This window comes from Lipotes vexillifer, unplaced genomic scaffold (assembly GCF_000442215.2).
Source record: "Lipotes vexillifer unplaced genomic scaffold, Lipotes_vexillifer_v1.1 scaffold451, whole genome shotgun sequence".
Classification (NCBI taxonomy): domain Eukaryota; kingdom Metazoa; phylum Chordata; class Mammalia; order Artiodactyla; family Lipotidae; genus Lipotes; species Lipotes vexillifer.
The window spans coordinates 1,167,692-1,194,298 of NW_006795989.1; the positions used below are offsets into that span (position 1 = coordinate 1,167,692).

Below are 26,607 nucleotides of genomic sequence, written 5' to 3' on the forward strand. Positions count from 1 at the left end.
GGGAAAGAGGAAGGGGCAAGCCAGTTGCAAGAAGCAGCCTATAACAATGCAAACCAACACCTGGGGGCTTTGAAGATTAGATATAGCACTAGCTGTGTCTGGCCAACAAGTTGTGGTGAGAGTGTGGTGTTTCATCAGAGCTCATTCGAGGATCCGCGCAGCTAGCTCTGGAGTCATGAGCCTGAGTAACTATAGCCCATCCTCTAAGATAAACTCCCAAATGCCCGGGATGCGGTTCAATGTGCAAGCAGAGACTCCAGTCCTGACACTCCACACTGCTGGGTTATCGTAGCAATGAATTCATCCAGAGGTAAGATACGTATCAACCAACGTACGAAGCCCAAGGTTCACTAACATGAGGCTGCATCTTAGATGCTTTATTTTTACAGCATTTGAAGAAACAGACTGAGGGACATATTTTTTCTAACTCTTTCAAAGATCTCCCCAACCTGGGTCCTGATGATATCTTTAGGTTGGTAGCATCTCGCAAATCTTTAATTGTCCCCTCATTCTGCCTGCCACTGAGAAAACCAGTAAAGAGAAGGTAGCATGACATCCTCTGAGCCAGGAATCCATTTCTGGAATCTCTCCTGAAACAACATTCCAAGAGAAGTTCAAAGTCAGAGATGAAAGTTAACATCACCAGTTATCAGACATATCAGTACCAAGTACTTCCTGATGCAATGCCCACGAAAGGCCACAACATTCCCATAGCTATGCCCCAAATTCATAACCTCAATCCAGGCATAAGAAAACACCAGACAAATCCAAATTGAGGGACATTCTACATGGTAACTGGCTTTAAAAGAGCAATGGTCATGAAAGACAAAATGCTCACAAAGAAGGAAACTGTCCCAAACTGGAAGAGACTCAGAAGACAACTAAATGCCACGTGGGATCCTGGACTGGACCCCAGAGCAGGACAAGGACATGAGTGGGAAAACCGGTGAAACTGGATTGGACTCCAGAGCAGGACACGGACATGAGTGGGGAAACTGGTCAAACTGGACTGGACTCCAGAGCAGGACAAGGACATGAGTGGGGAAACCGGTGAAACTGGACTGGACTCCAGAGCAGGACAAGGACATGAGTGGGGAAACCGGTGAAACTGGATTGGACTCCAGAGCAGGACAAGGACATGAGTGGGGAAACCGGTGAAACTGGATTGGACTCCAGAGCAGGACAAGGACATGAGTGGGGAAACCGGTGAAACTGGATTGGACTCCAGAGCAGGACAAGGACATGAGTGGGGAAACTGGTGAAACTGGACTGGACTCCAGAGCAGGACAAGGACATGAGTGGGGAAACCGGTGAAACTGGACTGGACTCCAGAGCAGGACAAGGACATGAGTGGGGAAACCGGTGAAACTGGACTGGACTCCAGAGCAGGACAAGGACATGAGTGGGGAAACCGGTGAAACTGGATTGGACTCCAGAGCAGGACAAGGACATGAGTGGGGAAACCGGTGAAACTGGACTGGACTCCAGAGCAGGACAAGGACATGAGTGGGGAAACCGGTGAAACTGGACTGGACTCCAGAGCAGGACAAGGACATGAGTGGGGAAACCGGTGAAACTGGATTGGACTCCAGAGCAGGACAAGGACATGAGTGGGGAAACCGGTGAAACTGGACTGGACTCCAGAGCAGGACAAGGACATGAGTGGGGAAACCGGTGAAACTGGATTGGACTCCAGAGCAGGACAAGGACATGAGTGGGGAAACCGGTGAAACTGGACTGGACTCCAGAGCAGGACAAGGACATGAGTGGGGAAACCGGTGAAACTGGATTGGACTCCAGAGCAGGACAAGGACATGAGTGGGAAAACCGGTGAAACTGGATTGGACTCCAGAGCAGGAGAAGGACATGAGTGGGAAAACCGGTGAAACTGGATTGGACTCCAGAGCAGGAGAAGGACATGAGTGGGAAAACCGGTGAAACTGGATTGGACTCCAGAGCAGGAGAAGGACATGAGTGGGAAAACCGGTGAAACTGGATTGGACTCCAGAGCAGGAGAAGGACATGAGTGGGAAAACCGGTGAAACTGGATTGGACTCCAGAGCAGGAAAAGGACATGAGTGGGAAAACCGGTGAAATTCAAATGAGATCTGCACATTAGTCAATAGTATTGTACCAATGTTATGTTCTTGGGTTGGATCATTATTCCATGGTTACATAACATGCTAACAGTAGGGGTAGCAGGTAAAGAACTAGCTGGGTAAAGGAATTCTCTGTCCTATTACAGCAACTCTTTTGTAAATCTAAAGTTATTTTCAAAATAAAAACTTTTTAAAAGTCATGCATGAAAACTAAAACCAAAAATACCTGGTTTGAACAATGGGAGAGTAGTTTCCCAATCAATGGTGCACCTACTCCATCAAGTCATTCACAGTGATCATCAGAAAGACAATAGCAACACAGCAAACGCTTAAGATACAAGATATAAAGTTGTCTGTCTATGATGAGGTTCTAAAATATACATGAGTTTGATCAAAAGCTTGAAGGTGGAAAAAATGAAAACAGAGGATATATTAGGGTAGTGAAGTTACAGTGACCTTTCTTACTTTCTGAACTTTGCTGTTATTATGTTTTCTTTAAAATAATATTTAAAAGAATTACCTATAATTCATAAAAGGAAAATTTATGGCTTTGAGGCTGTACTTTCTTCACTTATACAAGCTGCCCATAAGAGGAGAAAGAGGAAACTTATAAGACAATCTGCCTCAAATGCCACAAGGCAGTAAATTACAGAGAACAGTTCAGGGCTCCTTTCCAATCCAAATGTCAGCAAGGTCTATTCCTTCGGCTACCAAAGTGTAACATGCAGCCATTTCTGGACAGGGAAAATGCTCATCTGTTCTCCTGTGACAGGGTGATGGGCCCAGCAGAAAAAGGGAGTGGTAAGTTAGATTTAGCCGAGATCTGGAACCTGTCCCCAGGACATTCACATGGCTAAGCTGGGGTGAAAAGATCCAGGCATGGCAGCCATCACCTGGGCCCATACTGGGCAGAGGGTCTTAATGAAGAGCAGTTACCAGTGCATTAGTGATAACCTCAGAGGCCTCTAATCACTGGGCTTGCATGTCCAGTGGCAGAACTGTGTATAAGGAAAGATTCACTGGCTGTGATTGGCTTTAGGAAGATGTACAGGTTCCCAAGTTATAGGGCCAAAGGGCATAAAGTACATGATCACTGAATCCTTGCTCATTAGCTGACTGATGATGATGATGACAGTAATAATAACGTACTTGTAGGCTAGGCACTGTTCTAAGTGCTTTACATGTATTAACTCATTTGATCCTCACAACAGTCCCATTGCACAGATGGAGATACTGAGGCACAGATAAATTAACCTGCCTAAGGTCACAAAGATAGTAAGTAGAAGAGTAAGTAGATAGTAAGAGTAAGAGTGAGTAGATAGTAAGTAGATTCACATTCTTGCAGCATGGCTGGGGAGTCTATACTCTTTCAAGCACAATGCTTTTTTTCACTAATGGGCCACAGGAAGTCAAAGAGAGGGAAGGAGCGAGCACTGGACAGGGAGCCAGGGGGCCTGAACATCATGCTGTCACAATAACCTGCAGTGCAACTTTGAGCAAGCCACCTGAGCCCTCTGGCTTCAGTTTCTTTGTCTAAAAAAAGTGAGGAGGTTGGAATAGAAGTGCTCTATAAGTCCACAACCAGTTAAGTTCTTTTTATTTTTATTTATTTATTTTTGGCCATGCCGCATGGCCTGCGGGATCTTAATTCCCCGACCAGGGATCAAACCTGGCCCACGTCAGTGAAAGCACTGAGTCTCAACCACTGGACCACCAGGGAATTCCCAGTTAAATTCTTTTTAAAAGTTGATGAACCTCAACTCATCACACCTCTAAGCAGTTCGGTCTTTCTGTCCAGAAAACCAGAGGAGCTTCCTGAATCAGGTCTGTAACAGGCTTTTATATGTGGCCTGGATGGGGGATGCAGACAAGCCACTCAAGTGCGCTTACAATACACAGCTGTATGGGGCTGTCGCATTTTCCTCCAGGTGTGATGGTAAAGAGACGTCAAAGCTTAGGCGATCTCCCTCCTGATGCAGGTAGCCATAGCTGGGTATAAACTAATGAAGTGAAAAACCAACCTGACAGCTTAACAACAGAGAAAAATATATGAAAGTACGTGTATGCGTGCATACATGTGTAATGTATTCACATGCAGGTTCCACATGCATGGCCTTAAAGGATCATAAACATCTTCAGCCCACTGACCATTCTGCTGCAGGAGATGGAGAAATGGCAGATAATGTTTACCCAATTTACTCTCTTGCTCTGCCCTAAACTGCCTCTATCAGTCTATCTATCTATCTATCTCCATCCACCCACCCATCCATCCATCTATCTGTTTTTCTTTGGTGGAATCATTATTCTCGTGTACATTAATAATTTTTTTCAGACTTAGGAAAATTGATTAACATCATGATATCCATCGATATCCTCCTGGAAGCAGACAAAGGGTTGTTTCAAGCTTGCTCAAAGGAATAAAAGTCATTTCAAAGCCTAGATAGTGGGCCACATCCCGGTCTGGATCTCCTCTGGTCCCCTATCAATTCAAGTGCCTCTCACCACCACTGCAACAGACGTGCCATTCTGACCAGTTTAGTACCAAGAAAGACAGCAGGCTGTGTGGGTGAGGTGCTGGGGAAGCAGAATTTCTAATGTTTCCCTTCACAACTACAGTTTTTAAAAAGTCCCCTTTGGGCTTTCTAATGAAGGTAGAAAATGCTCTGAAAACATCACTCAGCAAACTGGTTTGGGGTGACATGTGTTCTGATTAGTTCTGCTGAGGCCCACGCATGCAGAGGTAAAAATGACCCCCAGAGCCCCGTACACCTGGATGCAACCTGCACCCAGGACCCCCAGCTGCTACTCCTTAGTCCGCATCCACGGAGGCCTGGCTGCACCCGCTCTCTCTCCTGCTCTGGTCCTCAGGTGCTCACCTCGCCGTTGAGTACGACCGGCTCCTGGCTCCTGTCCGAGGTGGGGTGCACCACGGGGAGGGCTGTGGGTTTTATTCCGATGAGCTGCACAGACCCAGAAGACGTGTCAAAGGGATCAGCAGCCGCCTTGCCAGAGCTGTCAAAGAGGACGGCTCCTTCCTCTTCGTCACTCGCCACCACTAAAGCACAACATAAACACATTGATTTTCTGGTGTGAGGAAGCTGCGCCACCGTGGGGGAAAATATGAGAGGCTCACGGCCGAAGGACACGACTTTACTCAAAATGACCTCAGGAACGACAGTGTCTGGTTCTGTGCCAATGGCTCACTCCTGCTCGTGGCTTTCTTTCTTTTTTTTTTTTTTTAATTTAAGATCTACACTCTTCACCCCTCCACTGGTTTGAATTCAAAAAGTAAAAACCATTCCTTCAAAACTGTGACAGAACACACTTGAAAAAAAAAAAGTAAATTTGTTCTTTCTGTTTGAGTCGGAGATGGGAAAAGTGCCATTTGGCCAAACCTGGCAACTATTCTCAAAATATGACAATCAAGAGAATAACAGCATTCAGTTTAGTCTCTGCCACCAAAGCTACCCATTTTGGCATCACGTGAAGGTCACGAGTCTTCCCTCGTCAACCAGCCACAGTAATTGCTCCTGAAACAATGATTAGGGTTAGGTTTCTTTCATGTGTCTAAAACAAAAGAAAGTTAAGAAATAACCACCCGAGAAATGAATTTAAAGCTACAGACGACTCCCCTAATTAAGTAGAGCGATTTCCACCTACACTCTGTTAAATTAATTCTCCCCTCTGACAGAGGATTCTGCTGTGATTGCTGAAAGACAGCCATCTGCTTGTGCTTCCATAGCTAAGCTGACGGAGGACGTTGGAGGGCCAGCGGTACCTTGCTGATTTACTTGTTCTTAAAGCACATTCCCATTAAGTAACTATACGAATGACAGTTTATTGAGCATGGCCTGGCAAGAGATAAATTAAGCCTGCTCAAACAACCAAGCCAGCCGGCAATTTAGGAGCAAAATAGGTGTTATATGAAATATGAATGTAATAGAAATGTATTCATCTTTCCTCCTGTCTCGAGAGATTGGGATGTCATTTAAATTATTGAGAAACATAGTTTGTACCATTCTGTCACTTATCATAATCACAGAAGATCTGTCAAATTAAGCCAAGTAAATTGTTATTTTGCAATGTGGCTAAAACACCTCAGAGTCTAACCATGGGTTGTAATTGGAGTATTTTTGGGTTCTGTGGACTTATTTGTAAATAGCAGGCCACTAAGAAGCCAATGACAGAGGAAAATCTCTATTCAGATGTGTTACCAGATGCATATATCTTTTTAGAGTGCAGTTTTGCTGGGCAATTCTTGCTTTCCTACCATTATCTCCCACCGGACAACTCCTAAGAAACCCAGCCTCCAATATGGCACCCAGTAATTCCTGCCTCCCAATATTCACAACCACATAGGATTAACCTGTGCGACAAAACAGGAAATTGCAGAAATGGCAATGTATCTCTTCCAAGGCTAGGTCGTAAAAAAGCATTGTTGCTTCCACCTTGCTCTCTCTTGGATCACTTCCCTCTAGGGAAAGTCAGCTGTCATGTTATGCAAACACTCAAGGAGCCCTATGGAGACGTCCATGTGGCAAGAAACTGAGAGTCCTGACAACAATAATGTGAGTGAGCCATCTTATGAGTGGGTTCTGCAGGCCCAGTGAGGCCTTTCAATGGCTACAGCCCAGGCCAATATCTTGACTGCAACCTCATGAGATACTCTGAACCCAGAGCCACCCAATTAAACCACTTCTGAATTCCTGACCCACAGATACTACATGAGATAATAAATTTAGATTGTCATTTCGGTTGCTAGATGTTGGGGTAATTTGTTATGCAGTGATAAGTAACCAATACACTTCCTAAACAATGCCCCTCCTTTGAGCTGCCACTCTTGTCTTCCTACCTCTAAAATACACACTCCACCAGCGGCCAGGATGGATTATCTTTTCAAAAGATAACCAGATCACAGCACTCCTCTGATCAGAACCCTCTGAAGGCTTCATCTCTCTCAGAATAAAATCCAGAGTCTTTACTGTGACCTACATGGTCCTGTACCATGTGGCCCTGGCTACCTTGCTGAGCTCATTTCCCGCTTCTTCCCTGAGCCACTCTGCTCCAGCCACAATGGCCTTCTTGAACACAGCAGGCTTGTTCCCACCTCCAGGATTTTGCATTTGCTCTTTCCCCAGATCTTTACATGCCTAGTTCCTTCTTATTTTTCAAGTTGCAGCTTAAAAAAGACTTTCCTTATCCACCAATCTAAAAAAAACTCACCTCATCACTCTGTTATATTTTCTTCAATGCATTTATCACTATTGATTCGTTGTATTGATTTAATCGGCTCCCACCCCCTGCCACTAGAATAGAAGAGCTAAATTCTTGCCCATCTTTTTAAAGGCTCATGCCTTTGCATTTAGCAATGTCTCACATGCAGTTGGCTTTCAATAGGGATTTGCTGAGTAAATGAATGAAGGAATGACTAAAATTTCCTGACTTGGAAAAAGAGATGCTGTTAGTACCTGCAGAACAATTAAACATGTAAAAGTTAACCATTCCGAGGTTGAAGAGATGATACCTAGCATTCTTATTGCTTCTGGGTTGTGACACCCTTACTCGTCACCCCGTGGAGGGAAAGGGGGGAGCATAACTATAATGGGACAGGAAAAGAACACCCTAGAAACTGTATAAACTGCAGTTCCTTTCCACTATCACTCAAAGTCATATTCAGATTTGCACAATAATTCCTCTAGGTTTCTTTAAGAGCAAAATAGTTATCCTCCCCCCAAAAGGACTGTATGGAAAAACTACATTAAAAGGCATTGCATTAAATATTAATACATTAAAATGTTATGTGAATACAGCAGGTTCGTGGGAATATTTAAAGTGTAATTTGTCCCTAAAGAAAAAAGCATGGGACAATGCTAAAGGGCCACAGTGAAATTGAGGAAGTATTCTAGAACATCATCACAGTAAATGCCATCAAGCATCCACCCTGTATCTATTTGTGTTTTATTTGCATTGCTGGTGTGAACTTCAGTAAATCAGGCTGGAAAGGTAGATTTCATTTCGTTATGTTTGAACTGGCATGGGGAGAACCTTCCCACGTGAAGCAGAAAATGCTCTTAAACAAAACATTTTCCTTTTTGGGGAATCTTTATTAAAGCTCAAAGACAAATAATTTACAACTAGAATCACTGCCCTCTGGTGTTGCTTATCAAATAATAAGTGAGCCTTCATCTCACTGGGAAGGCAAAGAAAGAATAAACTGAAACTGTTTTTGAGCTAATATTTCTGACAAATCCTCAAGGGCCCCCCACTAAGAAAGTAGTGATTCATCCTCCACGCTCTCTGATGCTTGTCCTCCTCCTGTCCCACCTGCCCCACGACAACTAGGAGGCAAGGTGTGATTAGATTCTGAAACCTGGCTGTGAAATCTTGGTGTCTTAAAGGAACGTGCACCCTTAAGGGTTTATGGAGGTTCTTTCTTCTCACTGACTGAAGGTATAAGTACATAATGTTCTCACCTTGAACTCATTTTTAACTCTTTCCTGGAAAACACTCTTTCTAAGGTGACATTGGTTTGGGTTCAGAAGTTTAAGTATCTGTATTTAGTTGAGAGAATGCCAAATTGTTTTGCTTTCAAAATCCTAGCTCTCGCATCTATCTTTCCCACTTATATTTAAACATCACCTTGAAACAGACTCTAAAACTGCCTGCAGTTATGGTAACTAACGAGGCCATTGAGCTATAAGGACCTCCCCCTCACCCACCCCCAGCCATGTTGCTAGTGGAATAGTGTCTTTTCCTTTTAAAGTTCTTATCTTCACAAAATGTAGAAAATTAGAAGGTACATATGCAACAAACCTGGTGGAAATCAAGAAGAGTTTTAGAATGATACCCTGGTACAGGAACATTTATTAATTAACCTCAGTAACCCTAACCTCTAGAATGGATACTAAGCCATAAAAATAACTTCTGATTATTCCATACCAAGAGAACAATCTATTCTCAGAGGCTACATTCACACAATCAAGTACGTTTTGCAAGCTGACAATGTGATGGAACTACACCTTTTAGTTTTTCCACAATTCCATTCAACGTTATTTCCTTCCTTCCTTCCTCCCTTCCTTCCTTTCTTCCTTCTCTCCCTCCCTCCTTCCTTCCCTTCTTCTGTTCATCTTCTAATCCAATAAAATATGCTATTGATATTTTTGGTGAACTCTAACCTAGTATTGTGATAAAGTGGAGCCCTGTGATAAAAAAAAGGACAAGTGTAGGTTCCATTGAAGGTCCAGTCTAGAATTCTGATGTGCTTCAGCATCTATTGAATTTTACATTAAATGAGTGGGTCCTCTCATTTCTATTTGAAATTTTCGAAGTGAAACCTCACTGAACGAGAACGTTTGGTCAAAGAGAAGTGACCAAGCCTGAAACTTCACTGGGTTTACTTCTGGCAAAAATAAAATGCAATGGAGCACTGTAAACTTGGAGAAAGGATGGCTTTTTAAGAAAACAAACATGTTAAAACCTCAACCTGGTACAGCAACTGCATTTTATTCATGCACCCGGCTGTTGTTATTTCTGAACCTGATATTTAAATAATCAAAGTGACCTAAACAGAATGAGAAGGCAGGTAGAGAGGGTGGGAAAACAAGAGCAGGAAGGTCAGTGGGAACATTTAGGGAAGTCAATGCCTCACCAGCTGGGTGGGGAGTGATGGCGTCTGAAACTGACCCCGCCCCTTCGTCTTCTACAGATTAAATGCAGGGCACGGGGAAAGGCATCAGCTTGTCAGTGGGTATTTACTGACAGAGGAGTCTGTATATTGCATATTTTTAAGCAAGAAAAAGGGCACAGAACAGTATGTACATTGATCCCATTGCACAAAATAAAATAAAGCAATACAACAAAAAACGTGTTGATACATGTGAAGATACATGTGTGTTGTCATATGCATAGTAAAAAAGTCTGAGAGAGACACACACTGAGTTATTCAAGGCCATTTGAGGACTGGGGTGGGTGATGGGGTATCTGGGGGAGGATGGGCTTTGACTCGACTTTATACATTTCTGGGAAGAATATAAAGGAAGGAGGGAAGGAGGGGTGTGATGGGAGTAGGAGGGCATCTCGGTTAGAGGCAATGGCAGTCACCGCAGTTGGTTAAAACAACCTTCCCCTGTGGCTTCACTGCATTGCCTCTGGGTTGCCTCACTCCCTCTGACCACCTTCCTTAGCATCTCACTCTGGGAGGAAAGAGGAGAAAGTGGCTAAGTTCACATCTCCCTTTATAAGCCACAGCTCCTGTGGCCCGCTGTGAGCTGCCTTGGCAGACTGCCGATGGGCAGAATTTCTGGTGGTCCCGGGTAGGGTGATATTCCAGGAAAACCCCACAGGTCACACCCTGATTCCGGTGTGGAAAGCACAGTCTCTGTGCGGCATGGGGGGGATCAGGAAAAGAAAAAATATAAGAATCAAATCAGTTTGACAGTTTAAAGAAATGCTTTATATAATGGTTGGAAATGGGAACAGGGACCACATTTTCCATGCAGAAGACAAATCCATTGTGCCATTCTTCCTTTTTTGGTCAGAAAAAAGAAAGAAGTAAGTGACGTTCGAAAACAAAAGAATATTCTGACACTAGTTTCAAGGGAGAGTCCTGAACCACACTTCATCACATTCCTGTAAAAGGGAAGCACAGCTAACCAGAGCGCCAGATGGTTTGCCTTTTCGCCCAGCATTTCTGTAGGACTCCACCTACAGCCCTTTGATATCCAAAAGGAATTTTCCCAGATCTGAGTGGCAGCACTTTAGGAAGCCAGCATCACACACAGAAGGACCGAGTGGAGACGAGGCTCAGAACAAAAGTGGGATGAGGAGGAAGGAGGCTGCACAATGATGTCTAAGAGGTGAGATCTCCAGGTGGTGCCACAGCACACTAAGGCAGCGCTGACAACTTGGAAATAATCCCCAACACCAATCCTTTATAGGTGGTGAAAAGATCTGCACGAGGGAGAAACTAAACGGTTAAGTTTCCCTGGAGCAAAAAGACAAGCTCAGGCTGATTTCTATGATGACAGATTTATTACTGTCTTGATTTTCCTGGGAGAGGTGGATTTGTAATATCTGGACTCACTGGCACAGACTGAAGCCCTGAAACTTATCAAGCGAGTCAGGGCAAGAAAATGAGGGGACTCTCCAAGACAAGCAGCGTTTCAGAAACCTGCCACCCTCGTGGACCCGGTGCTACAAATCAAGGCAATTCACCCCCAAATGAGAAAAATCCCTAAGCAAACATCAGCTCAACCTGTATAGGGTTTTTCTCAGGCCCTGAACAATTCCATAAGCACAGAGGGCAGACGAAGTGAAACACAGTAATTCAGGCAAGGGCGTAAGGCACTACCTCAAGAGGTACGTAGGACCTTTGCGGGACACAGTAGAGAGAAGAGTGGGCGGTGGTTTGAAGCACACTGGTGTGCGAGCCTGTGCACGTGTGTGCGCGCACGTGTGCGCTGGGCTTGGGGGTGCTGCTTGGCAGGGAAGGCTTCTCACCATTTCTCTTCCATGCCTCCTCCTTTGTCACTTTCTGCTGTGCCATTACATTCTGGGGTGAGCGCCTCCCCGAGCTGGGCTTCCCTGATTCGTTGCTGATGACAGAGCCATTCTCACTGGGCGACCTGCTGGAGGTAACCATAGCAACAGGGAGACGGTAAGTTTCAACTAGAGCAGCCTCCTCTCAAGGTTATTTTATTCGCACAGTTTGTGTCTGCAGCCTTTCATTCCGGTTTTATCCACAAAGAAGACACGATACAGGAAAAGGAAAAAAACACACTCAACACACAGCATGGGTTAAGGACCTGGCTGTTGTGAAGTGTGTTTACCAGTGCTGGGCTCCTCAGAGAAGTTCAATGAGCGCAGCCCTCCATTCCCATCTCTTTTTCATGAACCCCCAGTGAGTAGGGACAAGGGAGTGGTGGCGTTTGGAAGCGTGCCCTCTTTTTAAAACGCGGCACTTTGGATAGTGTTGCAGAGTGTCTGATTCACATGGCATCTTGAGGGACATGCATAAAACATGGTTCTCTTCGGCTGGTCTCTTTACAGAATACAGCTTGACTCCTAAAGATTAAGTCACTCAAGCTAACTGGCAACCACTTACATTTGAATCTACCAATTTGAGCTATTCATTCATTCAGGAAAGACTTTATGTACACCTCCTCTGTGGATTTGTGTCAGGTATACAGGTATATAGAGATTTAAAGACACCACCCATGTTCTCCAAAAGCTCCCCATCACGAGCACCTACCATGTGCCAAGGACTGTGCTGAATGCTTTCAAACTGCTAATGCATCCTTATGACAACTCACTGATGTGATGATTGTCACCTTTGTTAGCAAGTGAGGAATTTCAGGAGGCGAGGTGTTTTGTCCAGGACAGAGCTGGGAGTGGCGAATCAGCCCTGGAAGCCAGGGCTCCCCCTGTGGGTAGGAGCTTTCGCCACAGGCCAGAGCCCCTTCCCTTTCTGTCTCCTACAATGTCCCAGATGAGGCAGGCCTTACACAGGGCAAGCCACAGGGCCTTCTCGCCTTCCACTGGGGCCACTCACTGGTGTTCTGGAACCTGTGGGAAAAATGGGCTCTTGGGAACCCCTGCTAAGGCTCACGCTCCTTGGATCACATCAGCCTGTGGGTGGGCTGAGCTAAAGACACACTGCCTTCCCCTCTGTGGGAGACAATCAGGAAGCAGCTATGCAGAGGTTCACCAAATCCCTTGTTGTTCTGATGTCAACTGTCCAAATTCAGCACCTACTGGCATCTGGCCCCTACAATGGAAAACTGACTGGAATAAAATGCAGCCCTTCGGAAGACCTACATAGACATTTCTCCAAAGAAGACACACAGATGGCCAAGAGGCACATGAAAAGCTGCTCAACATCACTAATTATTAGAGAAATGCAAATCAGAACTACACCTCACACGGGTCAGAATGGGCATCATCAGAAAATCTACAAACAACAAATGCTGGAGAGGGTGTGGAGAAAAGGGAACCCTCTTGCACTGTTGGTTGGAATGCAAATTGATAGAGCCACTATGGAGAACAGTATGGAGGTTCCTTAAAAAACTAAAACTAGAATTTACCATATGATCCAGCAGTCCCATTACTAGGCATATATCCAGAGAAAACCATAATTCAAAAAGACACATGCACCCCAGTGTTCATTGCAGCACTATTTACAATAGCCAGGACATGGAAGCAAACTAAATGCCCATCGACAGACAAATGGATAAAGAAGATGTGGTACATATACAATGGAATATTACTCAGCCATAAAAAGGAACGAAATTGGGTCATTTGTAGAGATGTGGATGGACCTAGAGACTGTCATATAGAGTGAAGTAAGTCAGAAAGAGAAAAACAAATATCGTATATTAACGCATATATGTGGAATCTAGAAAAATGATACAGATGAACCAGTTTGCAGGGCAGAAATAGAGACACAGATGTAGAGAACAGACATATGGACACCAAGGGGGGAAAGCGGGGGGTGGTGGTGGTGGGATGAATTGGGAGATTGGGATTGACATATATACACTAATATGCATAAAACAGACAACTAATAAGAACCTGCTGTATAAAGAGATAAAATAAAATTCAAAAAAAAATGCAGCCCTTGGCCCATAAGTAAGCAGCTTCTTAAGTGGAAGCTGCATATCCTGGTGGATGCCCCTCTACCTCCTCCTCCCATCCCCCTCTCATCCTCTGGGAATTTGGGATTCTCAGTCCTGTACACTTTTGTGAACTTTGGCACCCTAAAAACCACGCGCAATCAAAGTGCCCGCTCACAACCGTGGGATAAGGCAGAGTCAGCCACGAGCGTTCCACAGAGCACCGCTGGGGCCACGGGAGATGCTCCCCGCCAAGGATGCACAGACAAGCATGAGTCTGGGAGATGTCAATTACTATACTCCCTCTTTGGATATTCCTACAGCACATCAGCATATCAAAGGCTCTCATCAGTCCTGTCAGAAAGAGACTCATCTTGTGTTTAATTCAGCACTTCCCAGTTTGTTTGGCCACAATCTCTTTCACCATAAAAGTAATACAAAGAACGTAGTTCAGGAAAATATGAATGAGGCATTAACTATTTGATCGCTGAGTGCTGGGTGTGCAGACACACATACACCTTTGGATTGTTTTCAGAACCTCACAGTTAATGATCCCTACTCTTCCAGCTGGCTTCCGTGGCACAACGAGGCTTTCACTGAGGTCCAGAAGGAAAGGCTCCTTGCAACCTACTTCACAGGCACAAAATATTTAATGGTTTTTGTAGCATTTGTGTACCCTTTCCCTCATTTGATCCTGAAACGATTTTCTGGCTATTACTCTTGCTCCGACGAAAGGTATGAATGAACACATTTCTGGAGGGGAAAAAAAAACCCAGCTCGGCTTTATTCTTTGCATCAGCTTATAGACTTATGTTTACATGGACCTGTCAACTCAGAATTTCTGGTCAAAAACAGAGAGTGAGATCTATGTATGTGCGTGTGTGTGTGTGTCCACTCATGACAGTAACAAAAATGTCTTTGAAAGTAAGTGTCACCTGAGAGGTTGCAGTTTAAGTCTATTGAACTCAGTAGTCCCCATTCTGAGTATGGGTGTACACGGATCCTGGAAGAACAATCTTGGGGGTGGGGATTAATCAACTGCTGAACAATCATGACCAATCACTGCACTGAAGTACCCATTGCGAATGGCTGTTGCTTCTCTATCCTTGCTCATTAATCCCAGTCATGGAACAACAAAATAGCCATCACCAAAAGACTACATAAGGAAAAGGACCTGAAACATCATCTGGTTGTCTGCAAGTGGCTGAACCTTCATTTATCCTTCAGTTTTAAAACAAATTTTTTAAAGATATCTTAATGACCACCAGATCACTGGCTTCCCCTATTTTTCACCTGCAAAACTGTTTGGACCATCTAACGGCCCCATTCTGAAGGGCCATGCGGTCCTGCTCTAGCGGGAATGAGGAAACTGAAGTGGCAAGTTGGGGAAGCTAGAAACATAGATGCGTGATGGGCTTGCTCTTGGATGTGGCATCCTAAAATCTTCCCACATGATCCGAGATTCCTGTGATCAACTGAACTCGAACAGAGGTGATGTTTCTCCCACAGCTATGGCAATGATATAGCCAGTCTTTAATAAATATCGTTATGGTAAAATTATGAAGCAAATGGAGAAATCATTCAATAGGGTAGGCACTGTTTTCTTTATTTGTATTTGTTTCATAAGCTAATATTTCTTAATAAAAATCTGAGGTTAAATATTTAAACTTGATTAGCAAGAGTAGACTCCTTGCAAATTCAAGAAACAAAATAGCTTGTTCTAAAACAATTTTTTTTAAAAGAAATCTTTGCACAACTTAAACCACTCAACTAGAATGGGTGCAAAAGTTTCTGTTCTTCCTGGCAGTGCAGTGCTATGTTAATATTCTAATTTTAGTAATTCTATTTATTTATTTTCAGTGTCCTCTAAATAGGTGATAAACTGTTAACATGCCTTTATGGTGGTACTCGGCAAAGATCATAATGAGAATAATTACTATAGATAATACTACTTGCCAGTCAACTCAGATAAATCATCCATTGTTTCTCTGTATGTTTCAACTTCATGCTGGGATGGACTGTTGCAGTTAAGGTCCCAATTTGTTCACACCTCCCAGTAACCAAGCTTAGGGTAGTCCCCTCCCACACTGACTCTGGACTTGACTATGCGTTTTGCTTTGGCCAACAGGACAGTAGCAAACATGATAAAAGCAGAGACTTGAAGCCTGTTTGGGGCTTCTTTTCTTACTGCTCTTGGAACCCTGTAACCACCTTTTGAGGAAGTCGGGGCTAGCCTGCTGGAGGGTTCAAGACCACATGTCAAGAGGTCCCAGTTACCTGGCCAACCCAGACAAGGCTGTCATCAACAAGCCAGCCCAGCAGGCCTTCCACCTGACTAAAGATGCGTGAGTGAGCCCAGCTGAGATCAGCCAAGCCTAGTTCAGACTAGAAGGACTACCCAGCTGAGCTCAGCCTAAACTGCCGACCCACCAAAAATCATGAGCTAAATAAATGGTGGTTGTTTTAAGCTGATAAGCTTTAGAGCGGTTTGTTAGAGGGCCACAGATAATTAATCCACATGCCCTCAACATTCTTTCCCACACAAGCTGAAATCCACCCCTGTTTCTCTGTACCTCTTTCTTAAGTACCAAGATCTCCTAGAGAAAAGCACAGAGCCTTGCTGCTTGACTCCAATGCAAAATTTATATATTTGATACAAACAATCCTTCCTTCCTCCTGCAACGACTCCCTTCTCTTGGCTTCTCAGATTTCACTCTTGCTTCGCTCTCCTTGTGCCTTTCTTACTGATAGCTTTTCAGACTCTTTTGCTGATCCGTCTTCATTATCTGGACCTCTAATCGTTGCAATGTCCCAGGGGTCAGTTCTTTGATTTCGTCTCTAGCTACACTCTCCTAGGTGCCCGTCTAGTCTCAGAGCTTTTTATAACCAAACGCTGACAGCTCCTACATTTATATTTCTACTCTGGACCTCTCCTCTGAACTCCAGACTCATATGGTTAACGGAGCTCTCAACATCTCCACTTGCATGTCTCATGAGCATCTCAAACTTAACATACCCACATCCATACTCTTGATCGTCCCCTACGAACTTCTCCAGTCTTCCCCAGCACAATACATGGCAAATTCATCCCTCTCTATTTCCATACCCCGCAACAATCTATCAGCAAATCTTGTCAGCCCTTCCTTCTAAACATCTCTAGAACCCAATCACTTCTTCCACCTCCACGCCCTGGCCCACACCACCATCTCTCACCTGGACTCTTGCAATAGCTTCCTAATGGGTCTCTCTGCTTCTATTCTGCTTCTCTACAGTCTATTTCTACACGGCAGCCATAGTGAACCTTTAAAATTGCAAGTCACATCCCATCACTGTTCCTCTCAAAACCTTCCAATGACTTCTGATCTTTATTCACCACAAAATCTCAAGTCCTGACTTTGGTCTATGAAGCCTGACATGCTCAACCTCAGGTAGCTCCTCTGGCCCACCCGCTACCACTTGCCCCCTCGTTCATATCAGCCTCTTTGGCCTTCGTGCTCTTCCTTAAGCAAGTCAAGAAGTTCCCTCCCCTGGGCTTTGTACACACTGTTCCATCTGCTTGGAAAGTTTTTCTGCGAGATAACCTCAAGGCTTACACATCATTTCAATCAGGTCCTCCTCAAATGTCACTTTATCAGAGAGGCCTTCCCCAACTTCCTGCTAAAATAGCCTCATGTTCCCCTCTCCAGCTCTGCATTCCCTTACCATGCTTTGATTTTCTTCTTTGTACTCATCAATGCCCAACCTACTATATTTCTATTGCTCTATTTGTTTATTGTCTATCTCTCCCTACCAAATTGTAAGCACCACGGGAGTAGGAACTTTGTCTTATTTGCTGCAGTATCCCTAGTGCCTAGGAGACAGCAAGCAATCGATAGATATGTTAGGTGAAGGGAAGGAAGGAGGGAGAGAGGATGTGGCTTTTCCAGCCGCCACTGTGGTCCCAGGCAAGGCTGGCAATGGGAGCTGGTTTAGCCAGACAACAGGGCTGGCCAGAGAGTTCACTACCTCTTTGTGAGCCTATTGCAAAGTCCTAACAAGCTCCTGCCCTCCAGCCTAACCTCTCCCATCTATCATCCACATTGCCGCTGGAGTAGTCTTTCTAAGATACAGGCTGGACATCACTGTCTCCCTGAAGAACTTTCAGTGCCTTACCAATGCCTAGAGAATAACGGTAAACTCCTTAGGCTGGCAGTTAAGACCCTCCACAGTTTTCATCTATCTTCTGGTTTCATCTTTCACTATATCCCAAGCACTGTGAGCTCTAAGCCCCAGAGACACTCATTATTAAATGAGCATGGATGTCCATATCTCTCCTGGCTCTGCCAGCCTGGATGCCTTTATCTCTTCCCACCTACGGGCATCCCACTTGCCCTTCAAGGCTTGGCTACAACATAACCTCCTCCACGATGTTTCCCTCATCAGAATTAAATTCTTCCTCCTCTCTTTTCCCCAGGATTTGGTTCAGACTCCACTGTGGGCACCTGCCCATCACGTTTGGTATTCCAGCAATTTCTTTCTGTCTTTCCATCAGGAGATGCTCGGGATCAGGAATCAATCTTAAACCTTTTTGTAGTCCTCCCAATGCCTGTCAAAGTGCTCTGTTCATAGTAAAAACTCAATAAATGGTTTTTGAACTAAAATCATAAGCTCTATAGAGAAATTGCCAGATAAAATACAACTATCCTGAACCAAAGGCACTGCTCTTAAGATAAATTAAAAATATAAGTGTGACATCAGTGCCAAATTTGTTATAATAAATATAAGAGCTAAACCTCTTCCGTTGTGGTTGATCAGGCATCTAAAACCTTACAACGAGTGGCTCATGAGAAGCAGGTATTGTGATTCTTATCGTCTCCCTTAGTCTCCTTCTCAAATATTCAAAACAAGCACGAAGGGGAATTTTTAAAGAGAACGGAGGAATTAACTCGAGGGCTTCAGCTGTTCTCCCCATCAATTATTTCTCTTGCTGACACAGAGAGTCAGAAGCTGGCCCCGTGCCTACCTCTTTCTGGTTTCGATGGATTTGGCCGTCTTGATGGTACTTCCATCCTGAGGGGCATCCCTTTCCTGAGAGGCAGGAGCATCTCTAACGGGCAGTGGGAGGACCACCGTTTCCTGAGTCACGGGGATGACCTCTTCGTCCACCCCTTGCTGGCCCAGGTGCTGCTTGGCATAATCAAAGCCCTGCACAGGCTGCAAAAAGGAAACAGATCTGCAGTCACGTTTCTGGCAAAGCAAGACGTTCACAGCAGCTTTAAGAGAAGACAGGTGGGAAAGTGCATGTGCTGGGACCATACTTAGCTTTCTGATGAACAAGAGTTAACACAGATCTCCATCCTAATTTCTGTCTCTGCAAAATCAAAATCCGTGTTAATTCCACCTAGCTACAGAATCTCTATAGGTAAGAATCAGAAAAATGACTAGTATAAACAAGATGCAAATATGTGTGTGAGAACAAATACTTTCAAGGATTTTAGACCACTTAAGTCACAGGATACTACTAATTAGAAGCTTTTAACTGCTACATTAAACAGGTCCCGCATCTTCTACCTAGGAATATTTTGTCATCCCTTAAATCCTGTGTAATAGCAGGTGTGTGGCTTTGCCAAGTCACTTGAACTCTGAACCTCAGCTGTCTCATCTGAGAAATGAAGATAACCATATCTGCTTTACCTCCACCACCCTTGAGTATTAAAGGGGATCACAGATCTGAAAACAGAGGGAGGCAATGTGCTACCACATGCGAGGCAGCACAATTATTAATAATAAAATGGAATTTATGGAATCACTCTTTAATCCAGACCTCTCCCTTAAGCAGGCTGGCTTTCCTATAATTCATTATGGAAAAATTAGCAAGGCTTTTGTTGTACAATGTCTGAAATCCCAAGTGAATAGGGCAGCTGTGAGCAAAACCCAACAGACATTTATTAGTGGGGTAATGAAAAAACCAAGAAGCATATTTAAACAATTCCTGCGAGGGTCTCTATTCTGCTTGACACCCCAAAACAGTACAACACAGATTTGAGGCAGGACAATGGGGAGGTTAAGGTCAGCAGCTCCAAAACCAGACAGCCTGGATTCAAATCCTGGCTCTGACATGTATTAGCTGGGTGACCTTGGGCAAGTTACTGAAATTCTCTGCACATGTTTCCTCACCTGTAAAATGGAGAGAACAACAGCATAAGCAGGATCAAATGTGTATGTCTGTGAGAGCGATATTTAACTACCCCCAATGGGAGACTGTGTAGATTACATAAGTAAATTCAAGTCCAGCATTTAGCTAAGTACCTGACACACAGCAAGTGCTCAATCAGTATTAGTTAATACTGCTTTCCTGCCTACTAAATCATAGGCCAGGTGAAATGGACATCAGTGGATTCTCCTTAAGAAAATTTGGGATGAAACTTAACCTCTATTGTTTGGGTTCTATCAGCACTTGATATGATGAGAAGTTCCTCTTTCAGCAGGTTACTTAGCTAAGAATTGTAACAGGAAGGCTCCAGCCAGATTTAATGGTCTAAGACCCTGGCCCAACCCATCAAATAGTGTCTCAGAATAGGATGGAGTTTTATTGCTAAATCCAGCAAAGCTTCCTTATTTCAAGCTGTCTGTAGTATAGCCACGGACAGTTCCCTGGATAACTCACTCTGGGAGGTGTGGTCACTGGTTCCTCTTCTCTGAGACACTCACACTCTGACCCACGTGGTAACCACTAAAATTCTATGCTAAGATCTGGGAATGTGCTTCTGAAATAGTGTTTGTTCATTTCCCTCTCCTCTCTCGGTGGTACGTGAAATACAAAGGAGCCTTCAGATGATGTGCTGATATTCCTAGAATACTGACTCACCTGCTTCTCCTACAAACAACTGATCACCAATTGAATTCAACCGAAATGTTTCTGGAAGCTGACCTTTTCTCTCCAGGTCCACTGTTGTACTGACCCTGCCCTGGTCTTGTCACTTCCATTCTGCTCCTTTCCAGGCCCACCCTTGACAATCCTCCAAAGTTACCTCCCTTAGAACCATGTCAGGTCATCATCACTCCCTCATTAAAAACGCTCCATGGCACTTTGGCAAGGCACTCAAGACCCTTCACATTCTGTCTGAACCCATGTGCCCAGCCTCATCTCCTGTAGGTCCCTTTTCTGCCATACCCCTATGCTCCCATTATCCTATTCAGTTTTGTTCCAACTCTAGTTATTGCGCACTGGCTTGTGTCAGAGACTGCGCTTGGTGCTGGAAACATAAAGGTGAATAATAACTGGCCCCCTACCCTCAAGGAGCTCGCAGTTTCAGCTTCACTTGGTACTACTGGTACAGTATCGAATATGTTGCATAAATTATGTCATTTCATCCTCACTGTAGTTCAAGGAGGTAGGTATTGTTATGGTTCCCCATTTTAAAGATGAAGAAACTGAGGTTGAAAGGTTCAGCAACTTCCCCAGGCTCACACAGCTGGTCTATGGTAGAGCCGGGATTTGAACCCAGTACTATATGACCCAGAGCCAGAACACCCAACCACTGCTTGATGGTTCTTCCCACGGCCTCTCCTCTCCTTCTGCAGCCTCTGCCATCTTGGTTGGGCATCTTCTACCATGCTTGGCCTGGCTCCTGTGTTGAGCCTCCTGGCTTGTGTGAGAGGTACTGGGAGTCTGCACTGGCGGCTAAGATGACCTACGAACCTAGTGAGGGAGACGAGCTAGCTCTGGCTTGCCCCCCTCAACCTCACTCTCTCTGAACTTGGCCTCTCACCCTTCACACTGGGCAGAAGTTGCCCGCTAGATACTTCAGGAGACTGGGCTGATGGTGGGTGAGCAGGGAGACATTAAGGAATGACAAGCTTAAAAAGGTGGCCCTTGTTATTAGGTTAATAATAACAATCCCTGTACATGTTCAGTACTTACAGCCTGCAAAACACTGACACCTCATTTCATTCTCACAACAACCACATGGGGAAAGCAGGGCAAACAGCACAGTCTTCACTTTATAGGTGAAAAAACAAAAGCTCAGAGAGGTTCGGTGACTTGGCCAAGATCACACAGCTAAGTGGTGAAAGACTCAAGACTAGTACCTTACTCTTTTGACTGACAGGATAGTGGTCTTTCAGCCTCCAACTTGAAAATCACCTGAGATTAACTAACTGCCCACGGGACACACACTAGTGACCCCTAATACCGTTAATACAACATCATGAAACATTAATAGTTGCTTTAATGAGTTTTGTAAAATTATCAAATCAAAATAATCTCCAACAATTTCAAAGGTAAACATGTTACCCAGATCTTTTAAGAAGAAAGCATGTGTAATAATAAACATCAACTTATATATAATATTTATTCTGTACCAGGTACACTCAAAGTAATTCACATAACTCACTTAATCCTCACAACAACCTGTAAGTGAATACTGTTGTCACCCCCATTTCACAGATGGGAAAATTGAGGCACAAAGAGGTTAAGTATGGTCATATAGATAATATGTGAGAAACAGGAGACAGCTGGGCATCTTTAGGGGGTGACTAAAGCAGACCCATCCCAAGCAGAAGGTCATGCCAACCAGTGCAGGCCCTCCAAGCTCACTCTGCATCTGGATATGGCCCTAACAGCTTTCTCTTAAGGTGGCCTGTTCCAGGGGATCATGTTCTCTTCAGCTAAAGGGAAAACCTGGGAAAAGGCTATGAATCCAATGACAAAGAGGAGGGAAAAGTGAACTAGGAAGAAAGGAGGCAACAAAGGCATGACGCCTGGCCCTCTTCCTGCGCTGATTTTCCCAACCTTCTACTTGCCGAAGCCCAGAGGACAGCAGTGGTAATAGGGTTCCATCTGTAGTACCTTGTCTCTGCAGAAGGGTGTGGGTGTGCACGGCTGGGTCTTGGCTCCCGGGACAGCCACACTCACCTCCTCTTAGGATGTTAAGTCTATAAGTGAGGCTCAGCAAGGATCCTCAGCCATGTCCTCTGGCACTGCAGCCCGCATCCTTACAGACACAGTGGTGTCCCTGGAGACTAGGAGACCACCCTCCCGGTCTCTGGATTGGTGGCGAAAGCTAACGTTTTCATCCCGCCTGGTCCCTTGGCGTTAAATGAATTCTGCTCACACACAACGGTTGTGAGAAGTGATGCAGGCGGCTCTCTCCTTTTGCAAACACCGCAGTGCCCCCGGGTTGCAACGGACAGGACTGTGGTAAGAAAGAGGCAGTTCCACCCCGCTGGTTTCCCGTGATAAAAGGGCTTTGGAAATCAAGTGCGTAGCCCAGTTTCATTGAGGGAGAAAACAACCACCATCACCCCACACAAGTGAACTCAATCATCTCATGGAACATAAATTTGCTTGATTTTCCACAGCAGCCGGGTATCTGTTGAAGCACAATGCACCGGGAAGGGACATAAAAGGGGCTATGAAAACCCACACACATGAATCTGTTCCAGCCTCACACAGCTTTCCAGCCAGAAGATATGCTGAAATCATGTGCTGCCCAACTCATCTCGGCAAATTAGTAAAATTTTGGCTTCATCTAGCACACAAAGATGGCATTTACAACCTCAGTATGGCATGTTTTGCATTCCTGGACTCAGCTGCAATTAGATTCTGGTAATTACTGTTATGTCTGCAAGGCTCAGATTATAACCAAGCTAAGATGGAAATGAGATACCTCTTCTTGGAATAGTTCCATTTTTCACTGCTTGGGTAATTACCAACATCATGCTGCGTCCGCGCAGCGGGTGGCTTTATGTCAACAGACACAGAACAACATTCTTTGGGGTTGGGCTCTTCACTAGACAGTGTCTCAGCAAGCCGCAGCTTCTCAACAGGTGACTCGGTTTAATAAACAATCAAATTCATTTGATTTCTTTTGCTGAAGCAAGGTATGATCATCCAGGAAGAACTAGACATGCCTGACTCCCAGCAAGGACGATCACTACGTCATGCATCCCAGTGGATGTGAAATTCCATTTGCTGTTTCATTCCTGCACAGGTAGACAAAGCTCAGATGTTCAGGGCTGGAAGAGGATTCTACCCACCAAATCTCAGAGTTCAGGAAGGGGTATAAAGTAGACAGAGCCCAAAGACTCAGATATGGGCCTGAGTACCTCCCCCACTGCTGTGGAGTAAGTCCCACCGTCTCTCTTTCCTTTGGGTTTCTCTGCTGTAAAATGAAAATAATAAATGCTGCCCTGACTATAACCTACCTCACAGGGCTACTGTGATGAGCACACAAGGTGACAGACCTAGGATAGCCCAGGATATTGTAAGGCATTATTTAAACACTGGGTATTACAGGTTATTATAGTCCCTTCGGGGACTATTGTGAAGGGAGCCACGTGACTGGAGAATTAGCCTTTGGAATTTCCTCAGTTCATTCCCCTTCTAGTCACTGGAGATGGGTGGTACGGCCCCATGGAGGCCGTGGAAAGTGGACGGGGCTCCCGGCCGGCCCTCAGGGTAGCCACTGAACTGGGGGTTGATGGCTGCCCGGCCAAGTTTCTGTATCTCACCCGTCACGCAGCCTTTGAAGATCAGCCACTCCAGCAGGCAGAAGGAAAATTTTGAGGGTCTGATGTGCCCCAAAGGGCATTGAGTTAGGATCCAAGAGACCTGGTTCTACTATCAGTTCTGCTACTTACTAACTGTGCCATTGTGTAGAAGTCACTTCTCTGTAAGAGGGAAGGTGTCAGATCAGATGACCTCTGAGGCCCCTTTCAGGTCTAGCTAGCAACTCGTTTTCTGTGCCTCTGTTTCCTCATCTGTAAAATAACGCTCTTCCTCAAAGGGTTGCTGGCAAGATTAGGGGTTGCTGGTATATGCAAAGCCCTGAGAAGCATTTAAGGCAAAGAGCGAGCGTGAGATGAGCATTAGCTATCGTGTCCTCGTTATAAAAATAAAGATGGCACAAGAATGCAAATATTCTAAAGAATACTGAAGTGTACACTTATGTGACTAAGATGGTAAATTTTATGTTATGTATATTTTACCACAATTTTTAAAACATTCAAATAAGTAAATAAAGGGTCTCCTTCAACATGAGGACTCACGAGGATGCTTCTGAAGGTACTTGCAAAGACCTCAAGAGCCATGAGAGAAAAGGCAGGTGGAGCCCCAAGGGTCCAGGGCTCCTGCCCCTCTCCTCACAGCTTCTGTCTCGTACCTTTGCTCTCTGGGGCAGGTTCATCATGGTGTCTGGCTTGAAGTCGTTCTTGTTCTTCCGGCAGAGCACGGCAGTGATGATGATAATGATGACTGTGACCACGGCAATGGGCGCCAGCACCGCGGCGATGATCCACAGGTTGTTGGGCGGGTTCTTCACCACGGCTGCAGGGAAGAGTGAGGGAAGCACATGACAAGGAGCTCGGGGAAGGGGAAAGCAAGCAGGAGATGAATGCCCTCCAGTCCCAGGTCGTGAGATGGTTGAGAGGGTTTGGGCTCAGAAAGCCTCTTGCCTTGGCAAGCTACTCAAAGTCTCTGAGCCTCAGTGTCCTCATCTGTAAAATGGGGCTATCATGTTGCAAGGCATCAGAGAGGCAAGGTATATGTGGTGCTTTGGTGTGGCCCCTAGTAGGTGCTCAAGAAATGTGAGGCTTCACTATGATTAAGAGGAGGAAGAGGAAGATGGATTGGTATCAAGTTTCCCCACTGGTAATGTCCGTGAGTCAAAAGAGAAGAAGAAATAAGCAATCTGAGGATTAGTAGAGTGGAGCAGTCAGGCGGCAAAGGCCACAGAGAGATGACTCTAAATATTGTAGTTAAGTCACCCACTGAGTGAGCAACGAATAAAACATACCCGAGTGGACGGATCTGCTCCGCCCCCCGATGGCTGGCTGGGGAGGCATGGAAATGCCTCGTCTAATCAAAACGATCCAGCTATTCTCAGAGCCAGAGTGAAATAGAGTAACGAAAGTGACTGTCAGTTATAATAACTGCTGTTATTAGAACAGCAGGTGCCTCAAGGAGGGTGGGGCTGGCATTAATTAACTTGCAAAGGGCAACAGGTTGATGGTCATGCTCTACATCATGATAGGGGTTTGGGTCACATGGGTGTATACACTTGTCAAAACATCAACTGGTATAGTTAAGAGCTGTTCATTTCACTGTATGTTAATTTTATCTAAAACATCACAAACGAATATTGAACTCTAGGCAATGATATGCATACTGGAGTGTTTTGGGTTGAAGTCTACTGATGTTTGCAACTTACTTTGAAATACATCAAAAAATATGATGGATTAACAGATGAATGGAAAAATAGATGAACAGAGATGTGATTATTAAAATATAGTAAAATGCTAATTGTGGAATCGAGGTGGTAGCAACATGGGTGTTCAATGTACAATTCTTTCAACTTTTTAGTAAGCTGGGTTAGGAAAATGTAAGAAAAAGAAAAAGCCTTTGATGTGAGATGAATGAGTCCTCCCCCCATGATCCCAGGTGGGGAAGCTTTGGGAACACCTCAGTCCAATCAAAAGGACTGGAGTAAAGAAAACAGTAACCAAAATAACTGTTTATAGGAATAAAGAGTTATTAGAAGGGTGTGGGGTCTGCAGAAAATCTAGAAAAAGAGAACCAAAGATTTATCCATGCCAGGGGAGGGTACCCTGAACAGCAGACATGGGTAACCTGGCCGGATGGCAGGTCTATCTGGTGGGCAAGATGGCTGCAGCTGGCTGTTTGAGCTTGGTGATACTGTTAATACCACACAAGCTCTCTTCTCTCCCACTCCCTAGATGACCTCATGGACTCAAGGCTTAAAAACCATCTGTGCTGTTGATGCTTATTTATATCTCTAACCAGGACCACTACTTTGAACTCCAGCTTCCTGTATCCAACCATCAACCCAAATCTCCAGTTGGATACTTAAGAAATGTCTCTAATATATCCAGAGCCCAACTCTCAATCCCCCCACCCC

The 26,607-nt window shown here is 44.8% G+C and overlaps 1 protein-coding gene across 1 annotated transcript in view; it reads right to left on the minus strand.

The window, feature by feature from the left end:
• The window catches only part of KIAA1549L (KIAA1549 like), a 136,719-nt gene that overhangs the window by 67,021 nt on the left and 43,091 nt on the right, over positions 1–26,607 (minus strand). Inside the window, exons 10-13 of the mRNA XM_007468083.1 lie at positions 24,853–25,016; positions 18,711–18,901; positions 11,598–11,725; positions 4,976–5,154 (exon numbers count right to left, since the gene is read on the minus strand). Coding sequence (XP_007468145.1) covers positions 4,976–5,154; positions 11,598–11,725; positions 18,711–18,901; positions 24,853–25,016 — 662 coding nt within the window. The remainder of the gene's footprint in view (positions 1–4,975; positions 5,155–11,597; positions 11,726–18,710; positions 18,902–24,852; positions 25,017–26,607) is intronic.